General features: G+C 42.5%; 1 gene segment (V, D, J or C); it reads left to right on the top strand.

Moving 5' to 3' along the window:
* Nucleotides 1-21,759: 21,759 nt before the first annotated feature.
* Nucleotides 21,760-22,456, top strand: LOC112842819 (T cell receptor alpha variable 3-like; the record flags this gene model as incomplete). The annotated part of the segment is given in 2 exon segments: nucleotides 21,760-22,055; nucleotides 22,140-22,456. Coding segments are annotated over 2 exon segments (372 nt in total), but the record flags the coding sequence as incomplete, so codon positions are not given.
* Between the last annotated feature and the right edge of the window lie 4,313 nt (nucleotides 22,457-26,769).

The following is a 26,769-nucleotide window of genomic DNA, read 5'->3' as shown; positions in this document are numbered from 1 at the left end:
GAAGGAGAATCTGTCACACTCACATGTAGCTATCAGACGGGTTACAGAAATATCGAGCTTCACTGGTACAGACATCATTCTGACCTTCAGGCTCCTCAGTTTATACTGTGGAAAGGAGCAAAGGACAACAGTCGTTATGAATATATTCCTGATAAACGATATGGATCAGAAACATCAGATCGATCAACTAATCTGACCATAACAGCCCTAACCCTGGCAGACACAGCTCTCTACTACTGTGCTCTACAAACACAGTGATACAAAGTGTAGAAGAGGCTGTACAAAAACCTGAACACAGATATCTGACTACTCTTCAAAGAGGAGGGAAGTGGTATTCAAAGCACAGCTTCATATCAGATGGATTCTGCTAATTCCTGTTTTATCAGAGTCACTGTGGTTACAGCTGCTAATGAAACACTGTGGGAGGATTCACATGAGCAGCAAATCCACATCAACCACAAACCAACTGTAGGAACGTTCAGACACAATAAAGACATTTTCTTCCTTATTTAGTGATGATGTGTGTAAAAAGCATCAGAAGTCAAATAAAGTAACTAGTAATAAACTCCCAACATTGTTGGTGCATTAATGATGTTTTACAGCTGAAACTTTTATTTTGGTATTCTCACATTTTCTCCTGCATGGTTTAAACTTTTCCTTCATTGTATTTGAATCACCTGTTTGTGTGATTTCTCGATGATGTCATAGGTACAGTTTCTCCTCTGTGTTCTGATTGGACATTTAAACCAGTTCCATCATTGATGGCATCAGATCCATTTCACACGTTGTTGAAGTTCAGTCTGAAGTCACTTTAAGTCTCAAAGCTTCACTTTAACCTGCAAAGACCAACAATGTTTCACTTCTTAGTGATTCTTCTCCTCACACTGCACCACTACACCGGATATCAGGACTCCACACTCTCCAAATTCCCAGTGTTAAAATTCAGTCATGAAACATTTTGGTCGATACAAGAAGATTCTTCTACTGTTTTCTCTTCTTCAGTATTTAAAGATGAACATCATGATCCACGCGGACCGGCAGACACAGGTCCTGGAGCAGCTGGTCGGGCCACTGTATCATGGCCCCCCGGTCCGCTGATGGCAAGTGTGCATCGTGGCTGCTGCCGCTGCTGTTGGGTGAGGCCCAGGCGGTGGCTCTCAGCATGCCACCAGTATCGTGGGGCAGCTTTGGTGCTATATCAGTAAAACTGAACTGAATCATGACCAGCTGACAATCAACCTGCTAAATGTTCCTGTCATTGTATTCTCATTTATTCACAGTGATTATCTGAATGTAACTCAAACCTGATGCAGTTCACAGATGTAACAGAGTCACTAATGCACAGCGTTAGCTCGGTGACAGACTGGTAACCAGTGCAGGGTGAGGGGGAACTCTGGGCCTCTCGGCCTCTGACAGCTGCCACAGTCTCCAGCCTGAAATGATAATCTAAAGAACATGGACAGATGGAATATACACACATCAGTTATTAACAGATTATATACAGCTGAGTCACGTTATTATTAACATAACAAGCTATTCCAGCCGTACACTTATAAAAATCAGCATTGGTATTGTTTTTTATATTGTTTTATGGCATCATGGAGGGACTGTCAGCATCTCTGCTCAGAGCATCAAAGTCTCTCTGTGGGGCCTCCAAACATAACAAGCTTCTCATTTTTCTCCATCCAACCTGAGACTGATGTTCTGCTTTTTTCTCTTTCAGATCGTCTCTTGGATGAGTGAAAAAACAAACATATCATTTTATTTCTTTCAGATGTGTACTGGTGACGAGAATCTAGTCCCAAAAAGTATTTTTCATAATAGTTACTTAGAGTGCCAGAAGGCTGAACAGCAGACCTTACGGTGCAGAGGTCATGGGTCTAAACTTCCAGATCAGAGAGCACATGTTATGTTTGGAGTGACCCACCTCATGGATACTGTAGCTCAGGTGGCAGAGCAGGTCAGCCACTAACCAGAAGGTCGGTGGTTCGATCCCAGGCTGCTCCAGGTTGCATGCCAAATGTCTTTGGGCAAGATACTAACCCCATGTTTGCCGCCTACTGGTGGTGGTCAGAGGGCCCGGTGGCGCCAGTGTCCGGCAGCCTCGCCTCTGTCAGTGTGCCCCAGGGCAGCTGTGGCTACAATGTAGCTTGCCATCACCAGTGTGTGTGAATGGGTGAATGACTGAATGTAGTGTGAAGCGCTTTGGGGTCCTTAGGGACTGAGTAAAGCGCTATACAAATGCAGGCCATTTACCATTTCACCACAGCAACAAAGAACAACATCATCATTTATTTTTCAGTTTAATGTTCAGTGTCTAATATTACTAGAGACCAAATGTGTGAGCCACTTCACTCACTGTCACAGTTATGTGGTTTCTCTGTAAGACAACTTAGGGTTAATGATGTCATAAGTATGCGCCACTGCTCTCTGTGGAGTATGAGAGCACCGTGCTTGCATGTGAGTGTATGGACTTGGACGGACCTTATGTCTTTACCTCTTTAACTAATGGCAGTGGTACAGGTTGTAGGAACACTGTGCTTCATGTATGATAAGCAGCAGCCGTACGTTGTGGCAAAGTGGATGTCCGCCATGTTTCGCGGTAACGGACCAGGGTGATCGGGATGTGCACTGTGAGAGGATCAAAGGGTCGCAGCAGTGCGTTTCCATGGCAACGAGTGGAACCAATCCAGTGTGTTTTGGGAATGTGGTGTCGTCCTCTGCTTGACCTCTTTGCTGTGGCACCATTGGATAAGCGTGGACCTGCGTTTCCTGAGTGTGGGATCAATGCAGCTTCGCCATAGTTTCTGAATGTGCATTTTATGTGTTTCATGTAGTTTACTGTTGTAACATGACTATTTTTCAAGTTTTCTGTTCTGTTCTGTTCATGTTGGTAATGTTTTCATGTTTTGGTAATTTGTTCATGCTGACTGTTACAGTTTTTGTAAACAAAAAAGAAAAGAAAAGGAGAATTTTATCCTGCAATTGTCCTAATTTTATTTTCGTTATGCAACATTTGTCCAAATAGACATTCAACGTGTGGGAAACTGTCATGTATGCCAGTTTGTCGATGTTACACTGTGCATTTCATGCATGTACGGACTTTGAGGCTGTGGACAGCTACAGGTACCTTGGTGTTCATCTGAACAATAAACTGGACTGGACTCATAATTCAGACGCCCTCTACAGGACAGGGCAGAGCAGGCTGTACCTGCTGCAGAGACTCAGGTCTTTTGGAGTGAAGGGCCCACTACTGAAGACGTTCTATGACTCTGTGGTGGCCTCAGCCATATTTTACGGTGTGGTCTGCTGGGGCGGCAGCATCTCTGCTGGGGACAGGAAGAGACTGAACAGGCTGATCAGAAGGGCCAGCTCTGTTCTAGGATGCCCTCTGGACCCAGTGGAGGTGGTGAGTGACAGGAGAATGGTGGCTAAGCTTTCATCCCTGTTAGACAACATCTCCCACCCCATGCAGGAGACTCTGACAGCACTGAGCAGCTCCTTCAGTGGCTGCGGCACCCACGGTGTGGGACGGAGAGATTTCGCAGGTCTTTCCTTCCTACTGCTGTCAGACTCCACAACAAAGACTTTAACTGATCAAACACACATCCACACATGTGCAATGAAAAAAGCGCCCCTCCGACAGCCAAATCCATCTGTTCTCTGATTGGATAGTTAAATTTGTGATTGACATGACATTGACCAATCAGATGAAAGGAAGAAAAATAGTGTCAAAACTGGTACATGTAACTTGAAACTTGAGTGCAGAGTTTGACACTTTTTTTTTGGCTAAGTCCACATACAAATCTTTTTTACGCACATACAAATTCTTTTTACACATACAAATCCTGATTTACAAGTACAAAATATTTATGACCTAATTTTGAGGCCATAGAATAGTAGAATTGTAAAGCGCTTTGAGGGTCTCGAAAAGAGCTATATGAATGCAATCCATCATTATTATTATTAATTACGTTGAAATTAGCTGTACATAATGTTACGTCTGAGAGATGGTAAGATGGATGTAAGGCCCAGGTGGACGATAGATGATAACAAGTAAGACTGTTTTCTGAGTTTTACAGCTGGGGTGGACGAGGCTAAGCATCAGGCTTTCAAATGAATTAAAAGTCTGTCTGGGTCTTTGGTTGATTAATAGGCTGGTGTGAAAAATTGCTGCCACACCGCCCCCTCGGCCTGTGCTTCGAGGTTTCTGGTAGTTAGAATGACTCGGGGGTGTTGATTCATTTAAACTAACATACTCATCCTGCTGCAACCAGGTTTCTGTAAGGCAGAGTACATCGATTGTTGATCAATTATTTTTTTATTTATTTATTTTTTTGCCTGTCCCATTTGGTTCTTTAGCCTTCAGAATTGTTGTCTGAAGACCAACAAGGATACCCAATGGATTTACTTTGCCAAATGGATCATCATGGCCTTGCCGTATTGGTCTATTTGATCGACCTTTGTTGTTATTATTTATTTTAATTTAATTTCAGTTGTTACAGACGGGACAGACATGACTGGGGGATAGGAAAGGGAGAAAGAAAGATGAAGGAAAAGAAAAACAGAAGGGAAGAGGGACAGTGAGAAAGGGCACTTAAAAAGAGAAATAAAAAAATCTCCTGGATCACCTGTTGAGAGAAAAAGAAGAGAAAACAAGCAAAAAAAAAAAAGCAACATACTAAACACAACACCATCGCATTAATCTAGCTAAGTGTAAACAGCAGTAAATACTAAATATTGAATGTTGTTGTGCAGCACGCAGGACCGACAGCGCACAATGTGCTTTGAAGTAGCGGCCAAGAAAGGTGTAGTTTATGTCTATGAACAGTGTACACCTGTGTGCACACCTGTGTGGATCAGCGCGCTTGTATTCAAAAGGTTAGAGGGTGTAGAGGGCCATAGCCCCATCCCCCAGGGCATTAAGCAGGCATGGAGGAGATCAAGGCTCCAGACATCCAGAGGCCCCAGAGTGCGAGAGCCCAAGGAGAACCACCGGAGGGGCATCCGTGCCACCTTCCTGTGAAGAGCTGAGAAGATCCCCAGACGAGGGGTCACCCAGTAGCCACAGAGCAGAAGCCAGAGGGGGCTGCACTGGCGTGCCCGCCGGCTCTGCCGGCAGCCAGCTGTGCCAGAGTGAACCGAGCCGCAGGCCCAGAGGCCATTTCCTCTCCAGCTTATGAGTTATCTGCTTTAGGCTACGTGTTTGAGAATTATACCACAGAGTCAGGTACTTCTGATTTGAGGCCTTAGTTTTCACAGGAGCTACAGTATCCAGAGTCGTACGTAGTGAGGAGGTAAAATTATTAACAAGATAATCGACCTCTGTTGGAGTAGCGTTCAGGTAGCTGCTCTGCTCTATGTTGGTACAGGGCATTGAAGATGATAACAGTGGGTGGATTATATTCTTAAACTTAGTTACAGCACCTTCAGAAAGACATCTACTGTGATAAAGTCTACTCTCCACTGCTGTGTAATCAATTATTGTAAATGTAAATGTTATCAGGAAATGATCAGACAGCAGAGGGTTTTCAGGAAACACTGTTAAATGTTCAGTTTCTATGCCATATGTTAAAACAAGATCTAGAGTGTGATTAAAGTGGTGGGTGGGTTCTTTTACATTTTGACAGAAGCCAATTGAGTCTAATAACAGATTAAATGTGATGTTGAGGCTGTCATTTTTAGCATCTACATGGATGTTAAAATCACCCACAATAATTATTTTATCTGAGCTGAGCACTAAATCAGATAAAAAGTCTGAGAAATCAGAGAGAAACTCTGTGTAAGGCCCAGGTGGATGATAGATGATAACAAGTAAGACTGGTTTCTGAGTTTTACAGCTGGGGTGGACGAGGCTAAGCATCAGGCTTTCAAATGAATTAAACGTCTGTCTTGGTCTTTGGTTGATTAATAGGCTGGTGTGAAAAATTGCTGCCACACCGCCCCCTCGGCCTGTGCTTCGAGGTTTCTGGTAGTTAGAATGACTCGGGGGTGTTGATTCCTTTAAACTAACATAATCATCCGGCTGCAACCAGGTTTCTGTAAGGCAGAGTAAATCGATTTGTTGATCAATTATTAAGTCATGTACTAACAGAGACTTGGAGGAGAGAGACCTAATATTTAATAATCCACATTTCACTGTTTTACTCTTTGGTTCAGATGTGGATACTGTATTGTTCTTTCTTTGTGATTTTTTAATGAGTAAATAATTTTTTGCTGATTTTTGTTTTGTTCTCTGTTGGTTTGGGAGCAGACACAGTCTCTAAGCAGATGGGTTTTCATTTCGTGTGGCGTATCAGAGGCTTCAATCCTGGGACTTCTCTTCTGTTTTGATGAAATTATATATAAAATATTTTTACGTTTTAGTTGACAACATATTACTTTATAATGTAAAACATGAGACAGCTGCTTTATTTCAAGTCCAATCAAAAGTTTCTGATGATGTTCAGGCCACAAGTTTGTGTTTTATGATCAACTCACAGAAGTAGAATTGAAAAGGTAAAAATTACATCTCTGTATCTGTCTACAGAAAAAAAGAATGTCATCTTAAATCTACCAACAGGAAGTGAAACAGAGACGTGAACATGAAGCTCATAAAAGAGACTCAGAGATTCAGAGAGGAGCCGAGCTGTTACTGAACTACAGACGAGAGAAAAACTGAAATATTCAACAAGATCAGAAACATCTCCTCCAACATGCTGTCACTGGACTGTTCTACACTTTCTCTGCTCATCATCAGTGTTGGGGAGGAACAGAATACATGTACCAGCGTTACGTATTTAAAATACAAAATATGAGTAACTGTATTCTGTTACATTTACCGTTTAAATATGTGGTATTCAGAATACAGTTACTTTGTTGAAATAAAGGGATTACACAGCGGTCTTTTCCTGTTTCATATGTCAGGCTGTCGCCTCTCTATTTTTGGTAATTCCACGCCGGTGGAAATCCAAACAAAACACGCATTAAGAGGCTCTAATGTCTGTGTCTCAATCTCGTGGTCCATGTCACCTCTGCCTTACCTGATGTCCACCCTACTGTTACTCATATTATATTAAGATTTAAGCATCTAGTAGGTATTGGTATGGCGAGTAACATTCAGTAATAGTAATAAATCACACAGCAATAGGACATTCATGTAGTTGTAAAAAAGCATGATAATATATTAAATAATCCAAAGTAATCAGAATACGTTACTCTCATTGAGTAACGTAACAGAATACGTTACAAAATACATTTTGGGGCATGTAATCTGTAATCTGTAGTGGAACATATTTTAAAAGTAACCTTCCCAACACTGCACATCATCACTCTTCTCACAGGTGTGATACTGTAACACACCTGTGAAACTGATACTCTCTATATTTCGGAATAAAACAATTATTTTAACTGTGCTATTGTATGAGTAGGGTTGATGTTTTCAGTTGTTTTGGTCCACAGTGATAAGATGGGTCAATGGTGCCAAGTTTTCTTGCCATCCTGGTTTAGGTAGGACAGTCTTACTATTGAAGAACAATTTCTGGTGGGGAACACTAGAAAAGGATATGTTCCCACACATCTTTTTCTAGTGTTCCCCATCAGAAATGATGCTTCAGTGGTGCTCCAAGTGGTGGAAGCCAGTTGTTAGGTCTGCTTAATAGCAAAGTAAAACTGTCCTGAAGAGCCATAATACAATCGTTTGGGGCGTGTTACATATGTAGAGTTTCCCCCGTGTGAATTCTCATGTGCTCTGGTTCCAGCTGAGGCTCAGCAGCATCCTCTGCTCCTCCTCACACTGGGCCACATCTGTTTGAGTTTAAAGCAGGCATACACAGTCAGAGCATCTCTCACTGTTCTTCATCCCAGCCTAAACCAAGCCAGCTAGAAGGACTAGTAAAACTCATCCTGAGTGTGTCTCAGCTGCAGGACTGCTTCACACACACAGAGTGAAATGCATTTGAGTGCTTCTGAAGCTGCTGATCTCCTGAACTTTCACCATGACTATCATTCAGTAATGTGAAAACAAAACCAGTGAGCTCTCTTTAATGATGAAAGAACTCTGAGAGAACAATCAGACTGGTTGTAGCAGACAGAAAGACCAGGATCACTCAGACAGAAACTCTTTAAAACTGCGCTGAGCAGGAAAGCAGCTCCTCCTCCTCCTGACTGCAGAAACCTGTCTGACTCCAGCTGTGAACATCAGACCACTCACTGCTAACTCCCAGTGAACATCACTTCCAACATTTCTCCTCTGGAAACATGGAAAAACTGGCTGTGATTTGGATCTTTGCAGCTCTCGTAGGTACGTATGTTTCTGACAGGAACACCTGAAATTCAAAGACATGTTTACAGCGTTACAGATCCAGTTTGGATTTTCTTTGAGCTCACTGTGTTTTTCCAATGATGGACATGTGACTGTGGAACAGAGCTGTAAATATAACATGTTGTTTCATCAGCAGGTAACAGCTTGGAAGATGATATTACTGCCAGCAGTGCTGAAGTGTTTTCATCAGAGGGCCGTACAGTTACTGTGTCCTGTAACTATTCAGTTAAAGCCCAGAATCTCCAGTGGTATCGACAGGATCCTGGATCAGCTCCTCAGTTCCTTCTCCTCATCACTGATACGAGTGAGCCGACTGTGGTGAGAGCAACCCCCCCAAACCCTCGACTGACTGCTGCACTGAACAAGGAGAGAAATCGAGTCGATCTGAAGATCTCCTCTGCTGCAGTGACAGACTCTGCTGTGTACTACTGTGCTGTGAGGCCCACAGTGACAGGAAACACCAAAACTCTGTACAAAAACCTTTGGAGCAAAGACAACAGAATACTCCACAACATCCACTAGAGGGAGCCACACACTGTTAAACCTCTGATTCTTGTGTCATTGGACTGATGACAAAGACAACAGAGAAATGAAGCAGTAAAGATCAGAGACAGAGACAGAGCTGCTGTGGAAGCACAAAACTATTTGATTGGCTGAGCTATTACACTGGCCCCGCCCACTGAAGATGAGCTCATCCAATGACATTATTTGTTGGTCATTGTGCTGCAGTGGAAGAACATTGTTCATGTGCTGTCTGTCTGGCTTTAATAACTCCAAAGACATGTTGCTGCACCTCTTTTTGCTTCTATCTCACATTATAGGTGAGTTTAAGAACAGGGATTAAAGTTTAGTTGAAGCTGCTGCATTAAGCAGATATACAGACTGCATTTCACTACTTTGCTTCTTTCTTTTTCCAGGACTAACAGCTGGAGACTCAATCACTCCTCAACAAACTGAAGTCACTGAAACAGAAGGAGAATCTGTCACAGTCACATGTAGCTATCAGACAAGTTCCAGTGTTGCTGTGCTTCACTGGTACAGACATCATTCTGGCCTTCAGGGTCCTCAGTTTATACTCTGGAAACAAGGAAAAGGAGGGACAGCTGAATATATTCCTGATAATCCATATGGATCAGAAATATCACCTACATCAACTAATCTGACCATAACAGCCCTAACCCTGGCAGACACAGCTCTCTACTACTGTGCTCTACAAACACAGTGATACAAAGTGTAGAAGAGGCTGTACAAAAACCTGAACACAGATATCTGACTACTCTTCAAAGAGGAGGGAAGTGGTATTCAAAGCACAGCTTCATATCAGATGGATTCTGCTAATTCCTGTTTTATCAGAGTCACTGTGGTTACAGCTGCTAATGAAACACTGTGGGAGGATTCACATGAGCAGCAAATCCACATCAACCACAAACCAACTGTAGGAACGTTCAGACACAATAAAAACTGTCAAACATCCAAAGCTGCTCAATCATTTGGATGCAGCCCTCCTCCACCTTTCATCAGGACCAGAGTCTGTGGGTCCTTCCACTGAGGTCATCAGCAGTCCAGCTGCACATCACATCCATCCAGATGTTCAGCATGGTTCTTCAGCCCTGCTCCACCAACACAACAGTCCAGACTCCCTCTGATCTAAACACTGAGGACTCCTCACATATTTCTGCAGCAGCAGGGAGAGTTTCCAGTGAGCAGCTTCATGTCCTCACAGTCAGGCGGCTAAAATAAAGAAAGCAAAGTGAACAACACAAAACTGCACAAATTTTGAACATTCTAGATTGTTCATGAATGATGCGTGCAACTCTGAAAACTGTTGTGTAATCACAGCAGTCCAGACTTCAAACTTTTTGACATTTCAAGCTTCAGTCGTTGGTGGTTTTCCAACAGAGTTCTTAAAGTATGACCACAAAGCAGATTCAGAAGAACACTGAACGTGCTGTCGATGCAGGCCGACACTGAGGACCCACTGGTGTAGTCTTTGCAGGTGAAGGATGGATAAACCAGTCTGCACAGATCAGACCGAAAGATTCCAACAAGCAAATCCATCCATGAGTGGTTCTTTCCCTCAATCTAAGGGCCGAGATTTTTACTTTGTGTACTGGCTATTTATCAAAAATCAAAATATGTGGAGTTCATCCATGTTAAGCAAAAAAAGGACATCACAGCTCCTTCTGCCTCTCATTCGCTGGTAACAAAAAACAAAACCCAAAACATTGAGCTGTCCCCAGTGCATGCTGGTCCTACCACAGCAGAGGTAGACTCTCGTTAAAGCCAAAATAAATGAAAAAAAAAAAATAAACTGAGCAAAATGAAGCAACAACTAACAGGAATAAAACTTTGATCTATAACGTATCCAAACAAAAAAACCAACATAACTAAACTCAACATTTATAATCCAACATCTAATCATTGTAAAAAACAAACAAACAAATGTTTTTGATGTTTTTCCAGCATTACTTTGCTGATTTTGACTTCTCGTGTGGATTTTCACGTGTAAAATAAATAAAAGTCTATGATGTCAGAAAATTTTCCCACAGGTTTTACAGTGATATGGCTTCTCTCCAGTGTGAGTTCTTGTGTGAATAGTCAAAGCAGAACAACAGTTCAGAGTACGCAGCCTTCTTGGAGTTACTGGGTGGGGTGCTTGAGGCTGCTCTATCTGGTGACCCTGTTGTTGTACTGGGAGACTTTAATGCTCATGTGTCCAACAACAGCAGACTTGGAGGGCTGTGATTGGGAGAAACAGCCTGTCTGATCTGATTTGGGGTTTTGTTATTGCACTTTGTCCACAGCGAACACCGTGTTCAAACATAAGGAAGGCCACAAATGCACGTGGCACCAGGACACCTGAGAAATATTACGTTGAGGACTTTCTTAATCCCACTGACACGTCTTCTGTAGAAGAAGCGGAGTCTTTGGATGAGGGGGACGACTCACCTATCACTAGGGGTGAGGTCACTGAGGCAGTTAAACAGCTGCTTGGTGGCCTACAGACTTCTGCTATTAAAATGGATTATTGATAATTAGTTTTCTGTGTTGATGGTGTGACTAAACTGTTCATCAGTGAAGTAGCAGCAATGTTGATGATATTGTAGAAGAACTTATGTGTATTGTGTTTCTGAGTTTGTTTGCCAGTCAGTAAAAGCTGCCGCCTTTAAGTTTAATACTTCGTCTCAGAGTCCTGTGTTTGGTTCCTTTTTCCAACCACTGCGGAGGTTTCTTCCTGTTAAAAGGGAGTTTTTCCTTCCCACTGTCGCCAAAGTGCTTGCTCATAGGGGGTCATATGACTTTTGGGTTTTTCTCTGTATGTATTATTGTAGGATCTACCTTACAATATAAAGCACCTTGAGGCGACTGTTGTTGTGATTTGGCGCTGCAGAAATAAAATTGAATTGAATTGAAACGAAACACATCAGTCTAGCTGACCAATGTGCAATCCCCCTGCCAGCTGTGTTCATCCCTTTAGTACTTAGCAGAGTGGTGAGAGCTTGATGATCCGTTCTGAGGGTAAATCGGTATCCCCATACATACGTCCTCCATTTATCAGCCACCCATACGCAGGCAAGGACCTCTTTCGCTATGGTCAAATATTTCCTCTCAGCTGGAGACAGGGTGCCGGAACCAAAAGCAGAACCATGAAGTTAAGCCTCAGAAGGAACGAAGCGCAGCCATGTCCTTTGGTGCAGGAGCTTCAGAGATGGCAGTCAGGTGGTCTGGGTTAGGGCGCAAGCCCTCCTTGGAAATGACACGTGCCAGGAACGGAATATTCATCTGCCTGAATGAACTTTTACCAGAATTGATCTGCAGACCAACATGCTTCAGATGCTGGAGAACAGCCTGTAGGCATTCATCGTGTTCTTTTTTGGAATGTCCATACAAAATAATGTCCAAGTAGTCCTGTACTCCTGGTAGATCTTTCAGAACTGTGTGCATCATCTTCTGCGAGGCAGAAGGTGCTGAAGCAAGTCCGAACCTAACTCTGGTGAACTGAACGAGTCCCTCAAGTGTTATAAAAGCTGTAAGACTGGGACTGTCAGGGTGAAGAGACAGTTGATGATAAGCTGAGCCTAAATCAATCTGGCTGTTGTGTGTAGCACCAGCCAGTTTTATGAGGAAGTGGACGACGGTCAATTATTACACTTTTATTAGGTTCACGTACATCAGGGGTGTCAAACTCAATTGCACAGGGGGCCAGAACTCAAGGCACACTTCAGGTCGCGGGCCAAACAAGTTAAACATTCATTGAACACACTAAAACAAAGTTTTTTAAACTTAAATATGAATAAAAACAGACAGGAATATTATTCCAGATTAAATAAATTTAAAAAAATAAATTTTAACTTTCAATATTTTGCTCTTCATAAAAATATATCCTGTCAAAATTATGCAAGTTAGAAATATGAACATGCTGCCAAAAACCCCAGAAAAAATAAATGAAAGCAAACACAAGGTTGGAGCCGCATATAGACGGAGCTGGGGCATTGCTTCAGGAATGGAACTAATAAACTCTTCGGGCCATTCAGTGTCGTACTTTCCCTTGAGTGTATCATTACACTGCAGCTCCATCTGAATCTGCACAGGTGCAGTTCAGCAAAGTCCGCTGACTTGGTTCAACATTACTTGGCAACAGGGAAAGTGAGGCAAGTTGCACTGGTGCATTTGTGACAGCTTCACTTGAAATGCCTTCACCGCATCACACATGCCATGTCCATGAACTGACAGATTTCCTTGCTGAGCTCAAAAACTCTATTGAGAATTTTTCCCCAACTCAGCCAGCGGACCTCTGTATGATGAGGAATGTCGGGAAACTCTGAATCTATTTCCCACATAAAAGACTGAAATTGACGGTGATTTAAACTTTTAGCTCAGATAAAATTTACGGTTTGCGTTACGGTGATCATTACATGCTCCATTTTTAGGACTTGACCACACAGCGTTTCCTGGTGTATGATGCAGTGATATGCTGTTAACTCACCGGTACAGTTCTCCTCCTGCATCTTTACTCGCATCCTGCTGACTAGTCCGCTTTTTTCACCGCACAACACCGGCGCTCCATCTGTTGTAAGTCCAAGTTTGTCCCAGGGCAGTTTCATGTCGGTTACACTTTGACATACGTTTTAAAAAATGTCTTTTCCTGTCGTTGTCCCGTGCATCGATTTAATGTTCAATATTTCCTCTCCACGGATGAAGATGGCCAGCTGTGCAATGTCCATCATGTCTGTACTTTCATCCACAGCAAGAGAGTATGCAATAAAGTTTTTGCTTCTTTCACACAACTGTGTTCTTAAATCAGTGGCCATCTCACAAACCCGATTATCGTATTTCTGCTCAGGCTCACATTTGCCAAAATCTGCGTTTTGTCTGGACACAAGACGTCGCACAGCTTCATCCTGCAGCTCTTCAGAGTGGTACCGGGCTGATTTGACTCCTCTGCTACAATAAAACTTGCTTTCACAACAGCTTCACTTTGTGATTTTGCTCTGGTGAAAAACATCTGCTGAAATGTCAGATTCTTCTTTAGCTCTTTCTATTTTCTGTAGTCTCTGCATTTAGGTTTTTCAGCTTATCCTGACGTTTTGTCTCGTAGTGCCGTCTTAAATTAAATTCCTTAATTACAGCCACATTAGCTCCACTAATAAGACACACGGGTTTACCAGCAATGTCTGCAAACATATATTCAGTCTCCCACTGGCGCTGAAAGGCTCTGCTTTCAGAATCATCTTTTCTCTCCACCATTGTGAGCGGCTAGCTTCGCAATAACAGAAGTTTGACTTGATTGACGAGGGAATGTTCCCAGGTAACCTAGCGTTCAGCAAGGAGGCTGCAGCGCTGCATTATGGGATCTGTAGTTTGTATAGTGTTAGCGCCTCATATCGCCGGGCCATGCATAACAATAATAATACATCTATATAAAATGATCTCGCGGGCCGGATATAAATGTACGCCGGGCCGGATGTGGCCCGCGGGCCTTGACTTTGACACATGTGACGTAGATCCACGCAAAGTCTCAAGTCGCCTTTATGTTTGCTTGCCACCACTAAAGGACTCACCCATTCGGATGCGTCCAGTGGTTCAATGATGCCTGCTTGGAGTAGACGTTTCAGTTCGGCTGACACCTCTTCACGTAGGCTGAGTGGTAGATGCCTCAGTTTTTGGCGTACAGGTTTTACTGCATTGCTAACCTGAACTTTGTCCATGAACCCTTTAACACATTTAACGCTTTTCCATCTATTATGTTAATCTTGAGTGCTTTCAGGTCAAGCCCCAACAAAGGTGATCCATCTTTAGCTATGTCAAATAATCCTGGCACCTTTTTGTCATCGTGTGCAACTCTCACTGTAGCCAGTAGGCAGCCAATGACATGCAGGGCACCTTTTGCATAGGTGACTAGTTTAACTTTGAGTCCAGTCAGAGCACAAGGTGCAAAATGTTCTTTGTAGGTGGTTTCTGGAAGTTTAGATACTGAAGCCCCAGTGTCTACAATGAACTCCAGGACCTGAGCGTCTCCCTGTGGTGTTTCAGTGTCCATTTGGCAGGTGATTTTATCACAGACTGCAGCCACCAGTTTATGATCATTAACACATAATACTGCTAACTCAGGGACGACAACTTCTCTCACTACAGCAACAGCTGATTTACATACTCTGGCAAAATGTCCTTTTTTATTGCATTTATCACATTTCACTTTTGCTGCAGGACAGTTTTTATCATTAGACTGGTGCTTATCAGATCCACATCTGAAACCATGATGCTGTTGCTCTTTATCGCTTGCTTTTTTATGCCAACCTTGAGGTGTAGGTCCACGAGGCTGAGCTAATCGCGCTCCTCTCTTTCCCCAAAAACATGAACTCATTACCTCGATGGCTTGTACTGAGCGGTCTAGACTGTGTGTGCAGTAGAGAGCAGCGTAGCATTGTGAACAGCAGCCTCCACTTGACATGCATTGGTAACAGCTTTGTCCAGTGCAAGGTCCTCATCCAGCAGTAATTTATCTTAAACAGCAATGAGATTAGCATTAGCAACAAGCTGATCCAGAATCATTTCAGTCTCCATTGCTCCAAAACTACACGGAGCAGCTAAAGCTCTGAGAGCGGCGACATATCGGGTCAGGGTTTCCTCAGCGCGCTGAATTCACTGTCTGAATGTGTGTCTGCATGCCACTTAAGGAACAAAGTGTTTTTCAAGTGCAGCCATGGCTTCAGTGAATGTGGTACCTTGATTTGGCAGCGTGTAGAACAGCCATTATCCCCCTGGTTCAAAGCATGCGTCTCCGGTAGCATTTCTCACAAGCATATAGTTGTCGAAGAATTTCCGCCACGTTACAAAGGTATAGGTGGTTCACCAGCATGGTGCAGGAAAGGCGGAGAGCTCTGTCCTGATGCACACATCCTCATCGCCAATGTGTTGTATTTGTGTATAACACTGGAGACAGTGGCTCGTTTTTAGGCACACTTTAATGTTAGCGAAAACTGCTCACATCACACTCTTCCACTTCTTCTCTCTCCTTCTCTTTTTCCTGTTTCACAGCAGCACCTCTGGCCTGAAGGAGTAATAGCAACCATAGAAGCACATAACATTCAGATTAAGTCTACATAGGCTTGTAAACACGACAGATGGGGATACAAACTTTAATCTAAGTTTTTGATTCTAGTTATATTCAGCTTGAATCTGAAGCAAAAGGAAAATAAAAAAAACATAGCTCTATTTCCTGTTGCCTCCACTGTAGAGGGCGACTTTGGCTCTAAACAGGGAAATGAATACAGTCAGAGGTTAAAGTGGATTCAGCAGGTGGGGGAACCTAAAAGTGGTTTTAATGGCTCAGTGTGGGGAAAAGAATCACACTCACAATCATTTCAATTGAGAGCTCCAGTAGATTTTTTTAGTTTACAGGCTGTGATCAGCTGACCTGCTGTTCTCTGTGGACGTACACAACTGAATTCAACCAGATGTGAGCAGATGTTTCAGTTCAGAGTAAACTGTTTATGCTGTCTTTATATTAGACACTATGAAGTTGGTATGAAGGTGGAATTCAGTGAATGAATCTGAGCATCATCAGCTAAACTTCATATGAATCTGTGCTAAACTTGATGTAAGCTAACTGTGACCATGAACCCACAGCCACTGTGCAGCAGTCACACACTGTTCTTTACTTTAAACCAATCACAGTGCAGCAAACTAACCTGTTTATCCTGCGCTGACCTGCAGAGAAATAAATAAATAAAAACAAAAGTAACAAACATGTTCTGATGTAAGGAATAGAAAGTACAGGTATTTGTTTAAAATGTAGGGAGTAAATGGAAAAAATAGTCAGAAAAAAACTACTCAAATAAAGTTCAGACAGCTGAAAATTCTACTCAAAGACAGTAACGAAGTATTTTTAATTGGTTACTTCCCAACTCTGCTCACAGCAACAGCACAAAACAAAGAGGCTACACTAGAGGGCGACATCATCCAGTAGGCCAGTGGTTCCCGCGCCCCCCCACCCCCGCGCGTGCACGCGCGCGCGCACACACAAACACATCCTTCAACCACACACACCCATATTTTGCTCCATTGCGGTTTATTTCACACCTCAAACATTTATTAAACAATTAAGCAAATACAAATAATCTGCAATAAATTACAGGTAGTAAGAAAATAAACTACTAACTCTTTTACGCTCCGTCCGCACCTACACGGGTATTTTTGAACGCGCAGCTGTTTCGGCCACATGTAAACGGCGTATCGAACCAACGAGAACTGAGATTTTTTAAAACTCCTTTTTTTTTGCGTTTGCAAGGAATACAGAGTTTGTCACGCAATGTCAAAGGTATGTGCCTTTTTTCATGTCACGCTGTGCGCCACGTTATTGTTTACATGGGATAAATTGCAGAATGGCAGATAGAGACGAAATACTGTTAATCTGACTCTGCAGGTTTTACACGCTTATATATACAGGCAGTTACTGTCCCTGCATTTAGAAAGGCAGAGGCATCACGGTGTAATTATTTTACATGTAGTTGTTTTTTTTCCTGTGTAATAATGTTCAACATTGCTATAAATACATTTTTCAAAAAATCCCTCTGCAAAATGGGTTAAAAAACATAAACAACTGTAGGATACTGTTTCTCCGTGATTTGAACAGCCCAGCGCTGCTCCCGTGCAGGGAAAACTAATTATGCAGGGAGACCTACCTCAGCACCTGTGCAGGTGAAACCAAAGGGAAGATATGCTTCACCATATTTTCTAGTCTTTGGCTTAGAATGAAGTTGGTTTGGAAACATATTCAGCGATGCTTCATCTCCTGCTTTGCGTTTGTGTGGGAGCCCCGTGCTAGCAGTGTCCAAGCGTTTTGTTTTTTTCCTTTTCATACTGCGCCCCCCCTGCAATGGCTCTGCGTCCCCCTAGGGGCCGGGTCCCACACTTTGGGAAGCTCTGCAGTAGGCGGTGCTCTCCTTCTGCACTGTGTTCAACCATTGTGTCAATAATAAGTGCTGCTGTGAAGAGAACAATTCTCAGACTGAATGTTGAACATCAGCTAGTTTCTCCTGTTGATTGAAACCTTGTTGTACAGATGGAACATTGGCTGTGGATTATTCTTGCTGCTCTTTTCTTTGGTAAGATACAAACATCAACATGTTTCCTCTGCACACGATTCACAACAAGGACAGAAAGAGGAGATTTCATCATTTTACACTGTGGAACTTTTCAATAACTTCAATCATGTTTATTGATCCATCTCTTCCTCTGCATGTTCTGTTCTTCCTCAGAGTGTAAAGGAGAAGACAAAGTGATCCAGGAACAAGGAGATGTCATTGCTGCTGAAGGAGACACAGTTACACTTGGATGTAGATTTGAAACAACAACAACAGGCCCTACTTTGTTCTGGTACAAACAGGAAGCAAATAGTTACCCAAAGTATATGCTGCATTGTTTCTCAACATCAACAGTTAAAGCAGACGAGTTCAATGTGGACAGATTTGATTCTAAAATCAACGAGACATCAGTTCCTCTGAAGATCCAGAAGCTTCAGCTGTCTGACTCTGCTGTGTACTACTGTGCTGTGAGGCCCACAGTGACAGGAAACACCAAAACTCTGTACAAAAACCTTTGGAGCAAAGACAACAGAATACTCCACAACATCCACTAGAGGGAGCCACACACTGTTAAACCTCTGATTCTTGTGTCATTGGACTGATGACAAAGACAACAGAGAAATGAAGCAGTAAAGATCAGAGACAGAGACAGAGCTGCTGTGGAAGCACAAAACTATTTGATTGGCTCAGCTATTAAACTGGCCCCGCCCACTGAAGTTGAGCTCATCCAATGACATTATTTGTTGGTCATTGTGCTGCAGTGGAAGAACATTGTTCATGTGCTGTCTGTCTGGCTTTAATAACTCCAAAGACATGTTGCTGCACCTCTTTTTGCTTCTATCTCACATTATAGGTGAGTTTAAGAACAGGGATTAAAGTTTAGTTGAAGCTGCTGCATTAAGCAGATATACAGACTGCATTTCACTACTTTTCTTCTTTCTTTTTCCAGGACTAACAGCTGGAGACTCAATCACTCCTGAACGAACTGAAGTCACTGAAACAGAAGGAAAATCTGTCAAACTCACATGTAACTATGAGATAAGTGGCACCACTGACGTTTACTGGTACAGACATCATTCTGACCTTCAAGCTCCTCAGTTTATACTCTGGAAAATAGCAAAAGGATCTGCAGTTCAATATATTCCTAATAGAAAATATGGATCAGAAACAACAGATACATCAACTACTCTGACCATAACAGCCCTAACCCTGGCAGACACAGCTCTCTACTACTGTGCTCTACAAACACAGTGATACAAAGTGTAGAAGAGGCTGTACAAAAACCTGAACACAGATATCTGACTACTCTTCAAAGAGGAGGGAAGTGGTATTCAAAGCACAGCTTCATATCAGATGGATTCTGCTAATTCCTGTTTTATCAGAGTCACTGTGGTTACAGCTGCTAATGAAACACTGTGGGAGGATTCACATGAGCAGCAAATCCACATCAACCACAAACCAACTGTAGGAACGTTCAGACACAATAAAAACTGTCAAACATCCAAAGCTGCTCATTTACACTATTTTATATTTAGTGGATGAGGACATGCAAAAATGCAGCAGAAGCAAAATAAACAGAGTAACAGAGGTTTATCTCTTTAAGGTAAAATCTCTCACATGAAGCTAAAAGTCCAACCAGGAAGACCATCTCATGCTTATTCCATTTATTCTCTTTGAACTCATCACATCAGATGATGATGCTCTCCTTCATCATTGTCCTGCTCTGGTACTTTGTGCCTGGCCTTCTTGAGGTCTCTGAGCAGGATCCTGGACGCTGCATCATCTGGTAACTCTATTGTGCTTCTGAGGACTTTATGTGTCAGAGTGACAGAATGGTGGTTTCTGTTTTACTGGACTTGTGTGCTAACCACAGTATAGGTGGATGTTTGACTCTGTAATTGCATCATCAGGTCTGCAGCAGTATGTTCTGGACACTCTGGTGAAGAGAGGAGCTGAGCTGTCATCTGATCACCATCTGGGGGTGAGTTGAGTCAGGTGGTGGGGGAGAATGCTGGACAGGCCTGGCGTATCAAAGTGGTTCAGGTGATCTTCAACTCCCACCTCCAGCAGAGCTTTGGCAGCAGTCTGAGTGAGGCTGGGGACTCATTGCTGATGGGGCTGTGCAGAGCTTTGGCTGCAAGCTGGTTGGTGCTTGTAGTGTTGGTGACCTCCTAACCAGATCTCATTAACTCCTCATGTTTTGGGGAATGAAAGGTCCAGCTGAAACATCCACTCTTTGTCAGATTGTTGTCTTCATTCTGGTGGAAATTCAACTCTTAATTTATGACTTATGAGTTTGTGCTTGTAGCTTCTGTTACCTCACCATGTTCTCTTGTGTCTGCTCATAGCTCTGTGGACTTGAGTTACCTGAAACCTGAAGGATTCTCTCATTGTCTGCTGTTTGGAAAGGACTTACTTGTAACAGAGCTGAAAAACTCACCTGGAAAACTCACCTGCCCATCCACTCTCCACCCACTCAGCCTTCTGAAACCTTCACTTACCTCCCTGACACAGAAACTCTAAAAGTGAAACACAAGAAAGGACTCTAATAAATACTATATAAGCAGTTCTGACTGCACTGACACTCAGCAGTCGTTCTCTCGGGCAGTTCTCTGGTGTCTCCCTGCTCTGTCCCTCTGCAGGAAACCTACTTACCCCCCCCCCCCCCCCCCCCCCCCCTCTGTCTTTGAACCTTGTCAAAATAAAAGCATGTAAAGCTTTAGCCTCATGTGGGCTGCTTTAGAGTCGATGCATTCCTGTAATCATGACACTGAGAGGTTGTTCCAGTGATTTAAATCATGTATTAATCGTAGTGGAGAGAAATTAATATGAATATTTCCTGTGTGAAGATGATGGTGTGATATCAGGGCTGCCACATGAAGGGGCAAAGTGAACAATTTCATGAATACCTCAGAAAAAAAGCTTCAATGAGTATAAATGATCTTCTGATATTAACAATATCCTGGAACACCAACATGCACGCTCAGTCATCCAGGTAAGCAAATCCTAAAAAGCTGATTCTGTTCATCTGGATGTTTTCAGTGGGAGAAACGTTTCATCATCATCATCAGGTGACGTCTTCAGTCTCAGCTGACCTTTGCACAATGACTGAAACCAGCACCACTGAATGAACAATGGGCTGTGAGGTCAGTTTATGATCATTAATATGCAAATTGTCACAACCACTGATCAACAACCACTGATCAATGGTCATGAGTACCATTCTCTGTTAATCATACTAAGCTGCTGTGGAAGCACAAAACTATTTGATTGGCTGAGATGAAATTACAAAAACTAATGGTACTAAGATGTAACTGGCCCCGCCCATTGAAATTCAACCAACCAATTACATTATTCCACTTTCAAATTCAGTCATAGACGATGAACATATAGACATAATCTTCAATGTTTCCAACTCCACATCATGTCAATAATAATCATTATTCTTTGCAGAAGTAATTGTAGTATTATTGTAGTACCAGTATTTGTAACTGTATTAGTAGTATTTTCTAGGAGTTGAGGGAGTTCTTCCTTCCCAATGTTGCCAAGTGTTTGCTCTCAGGGAATCAGCTGTTGGAATTTTCCCTGTAATGCTGTCGAGTCTTTATGACATAAAACACCTCGGGGTGCTTTTTGATTTAGTGCTTTATAAATAAAACTGAGTTAAACTAAATATTCAGACTGAAGGAGCAGGGAATTGCACCATCAACCTTCCAGTTAGTAGACTAACTGCCTAATACAGACATTTCAGCCTGACTTACAGGCATGGGGTTAGTGTCTGTGTAGATGTGAGATCAGGTTAATGTGAGGCTGTCAGTACTTTGTACAGTACTGTGTGAAAGTCTTGAGCCTCCCCTCACTGATTTATATTTACAGCATGAATCATCTGTGGACTGAAGCAGCACAGAGCTGAAATATGAGCTCCCACCTGAAAGTGAAAATGCTGCTACTAGTGTGTAAAGAGGAGGAAGTGAGAGAAGTTCAAACCCAGATCAGAGAGGAGGAGGAGAGATTCAGGGAGGAGCTGAGCTGTTACTGAACTAGAAGAGAGAGAAACCTCCACATTCAACAGAGTTCAGCACACAAACCATAAACTTTACCTTCATTCAACATGTTGTCTTTGGACTATTATGCACTTTCTTTACTGATTCTCACCATTCTAACAGGTACGTTACAATCTGTGTGTTTAAAGAAATACATTTGAATTGTGAGGATTTATAAAAGTATCAAATATGTTTCTGTTCCTTTAGGTGTCAGCTGTGAAGATCTCACTCCAACCAACAAAGAAGTGTTCAGTGTAGAAGGCAGCACTGCTACTCTGTCCTATAGATACTCCAAAAAGGCAACTGGAAGTGACGAGTTTTACTGGTATCGACAATATCCTGGAAAACCACCAGAGTTCCTGATCTATCATTTGGGATCAGGAAGTGTAATGAAAGAAGAAATCTCTGGACTGTCTGTTCAAGTTGTGGATGATCAAAAACAAATCGATCTCAACATCTCCTCTGCTGCAGTGACAGACTCTGCTGTGTACTACTGTGCTCTGCAGCCCACAGTGACAGGAAACACCAAAACTCTGTACAAAAACCTTTGGAGCAAAGACAACAGAATACTCCACAACATCCACTAGAGGGATCCACACACTGTTAAACCTCTGATTCTTGTGTCATTGGACTGATGACAAAGACAACAGAGAAATGAAGCAGTAAAGATCAGAGACAGAGACTAGCTGGGTGTCATCAGGACGCTACAACACAGAGCGAACACCATCCCCACTGACACAGCGGCCAGGGAAGCAGAAGTACATCAAGAAGGCCCTGAGTAAATGTGGTTATCCCAGCTGGACTTTTGTCAAAGCTGGAAAGGCACCTAAAGAAAGCTCCAGCCGATCCAGGAGAGAAGGACAATCAGTGACAAAGCGAAAACCTGTAGTGATCCCGTATGTGTCAGGAGTATCGGAGCAGTTGAGACACATTTTTTCTAAACACCGGGTCTCTGTGGCTTTTAAACCCCAAAACACACTGCACCAAAAATTGGTCCACCCCAAGGATCGGGTCCCCCGACACAAACAGAGTAACATAGTGTACGCTGTTAAGTGCCAGGATTTATACATCGGGGAAACCAAACAACCTCTGGCGAAGCGGATGGCACAACACAGAAGAGCTACCTCATCAGGCCAGGACTCTGCAGGCTATTTACACCTACAGGCCAGTGGACACTCTTTCAAGGATGAGGATGTACACATCCTGGACAGGGAGGAACGCTGGTTTGAGGGCGGAGTCGAGGAGGCCATTTACGTGAAAAGGGAAAGACCATCTCTGAATCGAGGAGGGGGCCTAAGGGTACATCTGTCACCATCTTACAATGCTGTGATTGCAGCCATTCCCCAACTCTCTGTGAATGGGACTCATGGCCATTGATCAGTGTTCTTTGATCAGTGGGTTTTGGTCAGTGGTTGTTGATCAATGGTCATGGGAATTTGCATAATTATGATTAAGGAACTGACCTCCCAGCCCATTGTTCCTTCAGTGGGCTGGTTTCAGTCATTATGCAAATGTACTGTTTATAAGATTGAAACCTGCAGTCAGCTGAGACTGAAGAAGTCACTTGGATGATGATGACACGTTTCTCCCACAAAACGCTACGTCCAGATGAACAGAATCAACTTTTTGGATTTTAGTCAGGGTTTTAGTCACAAAGACAGACGTGCAACAAACCATAGAGCTTTTTGGACTGAGCACAGGAAGGAGCAACATTATTTGTGTGTTCTTTCCTTGGAAATCATGCAGGTAAATGAGTTGAATTAAATTCAGTGATGTTGAAAATCCATCCTGGGTTTTCACCCTCCTCTTTTGTATGATGACATCACAAGTAAACAGGAAATCACCAGGAGAAAACAGCTGTACAATAAAAATGTAATTCACTGGTTTTCTATTTTACACACTAAGGTAAAACATGTCAGAGGTGGAGTAAGAAGCAGGAAAAAAGCTCTTTCCTTTGTCATGGGAGGTTTGGGCCCATCAAGCCTGCTGTGAGTCCAACTCTCATGTAGAAGATTCAGTAGATGGTTTAAAAACAGGAGGGATCCTTCAGAAGGAAGATCCAGATTGTGAGACAGTGGTTGAAGAGGCTTCAGTGACTAAAATCAAACACACACACACACACACACGCTGCCATGTTGGAGTCCGGTGTGTCCACACTCTTCATCTCAGCTGAGATATGAATCTTCAAATAACAAAGAAAATCTGAATGACAGGCTCAGAAAGACTCACTGCAACATTTTGATTATTTATCATCACTGTAAATTTTACTGTTTCACTATTCAACCATAGGCCCCGCCCACCAAAGTCCAGCTCAACCAATGAGATGATTTCTGTCTGCAGAGCAAAAAGTTTGAGGAAATAAAATCTCAACCTCATGAATCTACTGCAGTGGAAGAACATTGTTCATGTGCTGTCTGTCTGGCTTTAATAACTCCAAAGACATGTTGCTGCACCTCTTTTTGCTTCTATCTCACATTATAGGTGAGTTTAAGAACAGGGATTAAAGTTTAGTTGAAGCTGCTGCATTAAGCAGATATACAGACTGCATTTCACTACTTATGTGGGCGATCGTGGCTCAAGAGTTGGGAGTTTGCCTTGTAATCGGAAGGTTACCGGTTCGAGCCCCGGCTTGGACGGTCGTTGTGTCCTTGGGCAAGACACTTCACCCGTTGCCTACTGGTGCTAGTCAGAGGGCCTGGTGGCGCCAGTGTCCGGCAGCCTCGCCTCTGTCAGTGCGCCCCAGGGTGGCTACAATGTAGCTGCCATCACCAAGGGTGTGAATGTGTGTGTGAATGGGTGAATAACTGGATATGTAAAGCGCTTTGGGGGTCCTTAGGGACTAGATAAATACAGGCCATTTACTTTTCTTCTTTCTTTTTCCAGGACTAACAGCTGGAGACTCAATCACTCCTCAACAAACTGAAGTCACTAAAACAGAAGGAGAATCTGTCAAACTCACATGTAACTATCAGACAAGTGATAGTGATCCTTGGCTTTATTGGTACAGACTTTCTGACCTTCAGGCTCCTCAGTTTATACTCTTCAAAGGAGCAAAAGACAGCAGTGGTGATGAATATATTCCTGATAATCGATATAAATCAGAAACATCTTCTACATCAACTACTCTGACCATAACAGCCCTAACCCTGGCAGACACAGCTCTCTACTACTGTGCTCTAGAAACACAGTGATACAAAGTGTAGAAGAGGCTGTACAAAAACCTGAACACAGATATCTGACTACTCTTCAAAGAGGAGGGAAGTGGTATTCAAAGCACAGCTTCATATCAGATGGATTCTGCTAATTCCTGTTTTATCAGAGTCACTGTGGTTACAGCTGCTAATGAAACACTGTGGGAGGATTCACATGAGCAGCAAATCCACATCAACCACAAACCAACTGCAGGAACGTTCAGACACAAAGAAATAATAAAAACCACAATAACAATTCAGTTAAATTCAGTTTTATTCACACAGCACCAAATCACAACAGCAGTTCCTTCAAGGTGCTTTGGTGACAGTAGGAATGAAAATCTCTGATTTAAAGAAATGAAAATTAATTACAAAACTTTTTTTTTACATCCAGGAATTAAGATTTATTGTCACAACTTATAGAATCAACTTTTCATTCATAATCATGAGTTTTGTCAAATATTAAATAAAAAAGTAAAGAAATAAAAACACCTTAATTCCAGGATTCACACAAAAACATACACAGCTACCTCTCTAACTCCCAAAGTTATTGGGATCTGCACCAGACGTTTTGAGAGGTGGAATAACAGAAGCCTTTTTCAGAGATGAAGGAACGATTCCAGGGAGGAGTGAATAATACTGGTTATGAGAGGAGCTAACGAGGGAAGACAGGCTTTAACTAACACAGTGGGAAGAGGGTCAAGCTGACAGGTGGATGATTTGGATTTTTTAATAAGATTAGATACGTCAGTTATGGAGGGAAGAGTAAAACTTAATATAACTGACAGGAAGATGGTGGGGAAACAGGAAGTCTACTTCAGAGTCGGAAGCTCCTGCAGAGTTAAGTTGACGGTGGATATCTGAGATTTTACGGGTGAAAAAAGAGATAAGAGAATTAGAAAAGTCAGCAGAATACACGTGGGAGGGGGTTTTGTAATTTTACTGAAGAATGAAAAGAGAGTTACCTTCATTAGAACTGATTAAACCAGAGTAGTAATTGGATTTGGCTGAAACAATGAGCTTTAAGATGACGCAGGTCGGGGGTAAACCATGGTGCTGAACGGGAAAATGAGACAGTTCAATGGTTAAGGGGAGCAAACATGTTAAGAAGGTTATTATTTTCCTGAAAGGGATATTATGAGAAGTACAGGTTTTGGAAGCGTTTATGTTTGCAATAAAAGAAATAAACATATGATCAGACTGGGGAAACAATGTGGCTTTACAAAGGATAGGGCTAAATCCAAGATATGACCTTTAGTTTTCAGTTTTATTGTGATATGCAAGTTAGCACAGGGTCAACATTGCAATGAAATGTTTTTGACAAGCAGCAGACAGTAACTCAGCAGTATAGTAAGAAAAAAATAGTAAGAGCAAAATGTTTATAAAATATAGTAAAAAGAAAAAAAATCAACTAGATAAATAAATAAAAATGATAGATAGATAGAAATGTGAGGTGATGTTCGTGTTCATGCCACACTTCCTCAGCCTCCTCAGGAAGTAAAGTCGCTGGCGAGCTTTCCTGATAGCAGTGTCTGTGTGAGGGTATGTCGGGGATGTTGATTCTCCCTGCAGCACGGACTACACTGCCCATGATGCTACATTCTTTAGAGCTATGCCTGTAGCATTCTGCACAACAACAACAACAA

The sequence above is a fragment of the Oreochromis niloticus genome, linkage group LG18 (genome assembly GCF_001858045.2).
Source record: "Oreochromis niloticus isolate F11D_XX linkage group LG18, O_niloticus_UMD_NMBU, whole genome shotgun sequence".
Taxonomy (NCBI): Eukaryota; Metazoa; Chordata; class Actinopteri; order Cichliformes; family Cichlidae; genus Oreochromis; species Oreochromis niloticus.
This window is presented reverse-complemented; position numbering and strand designations above follow the sequence as displayed.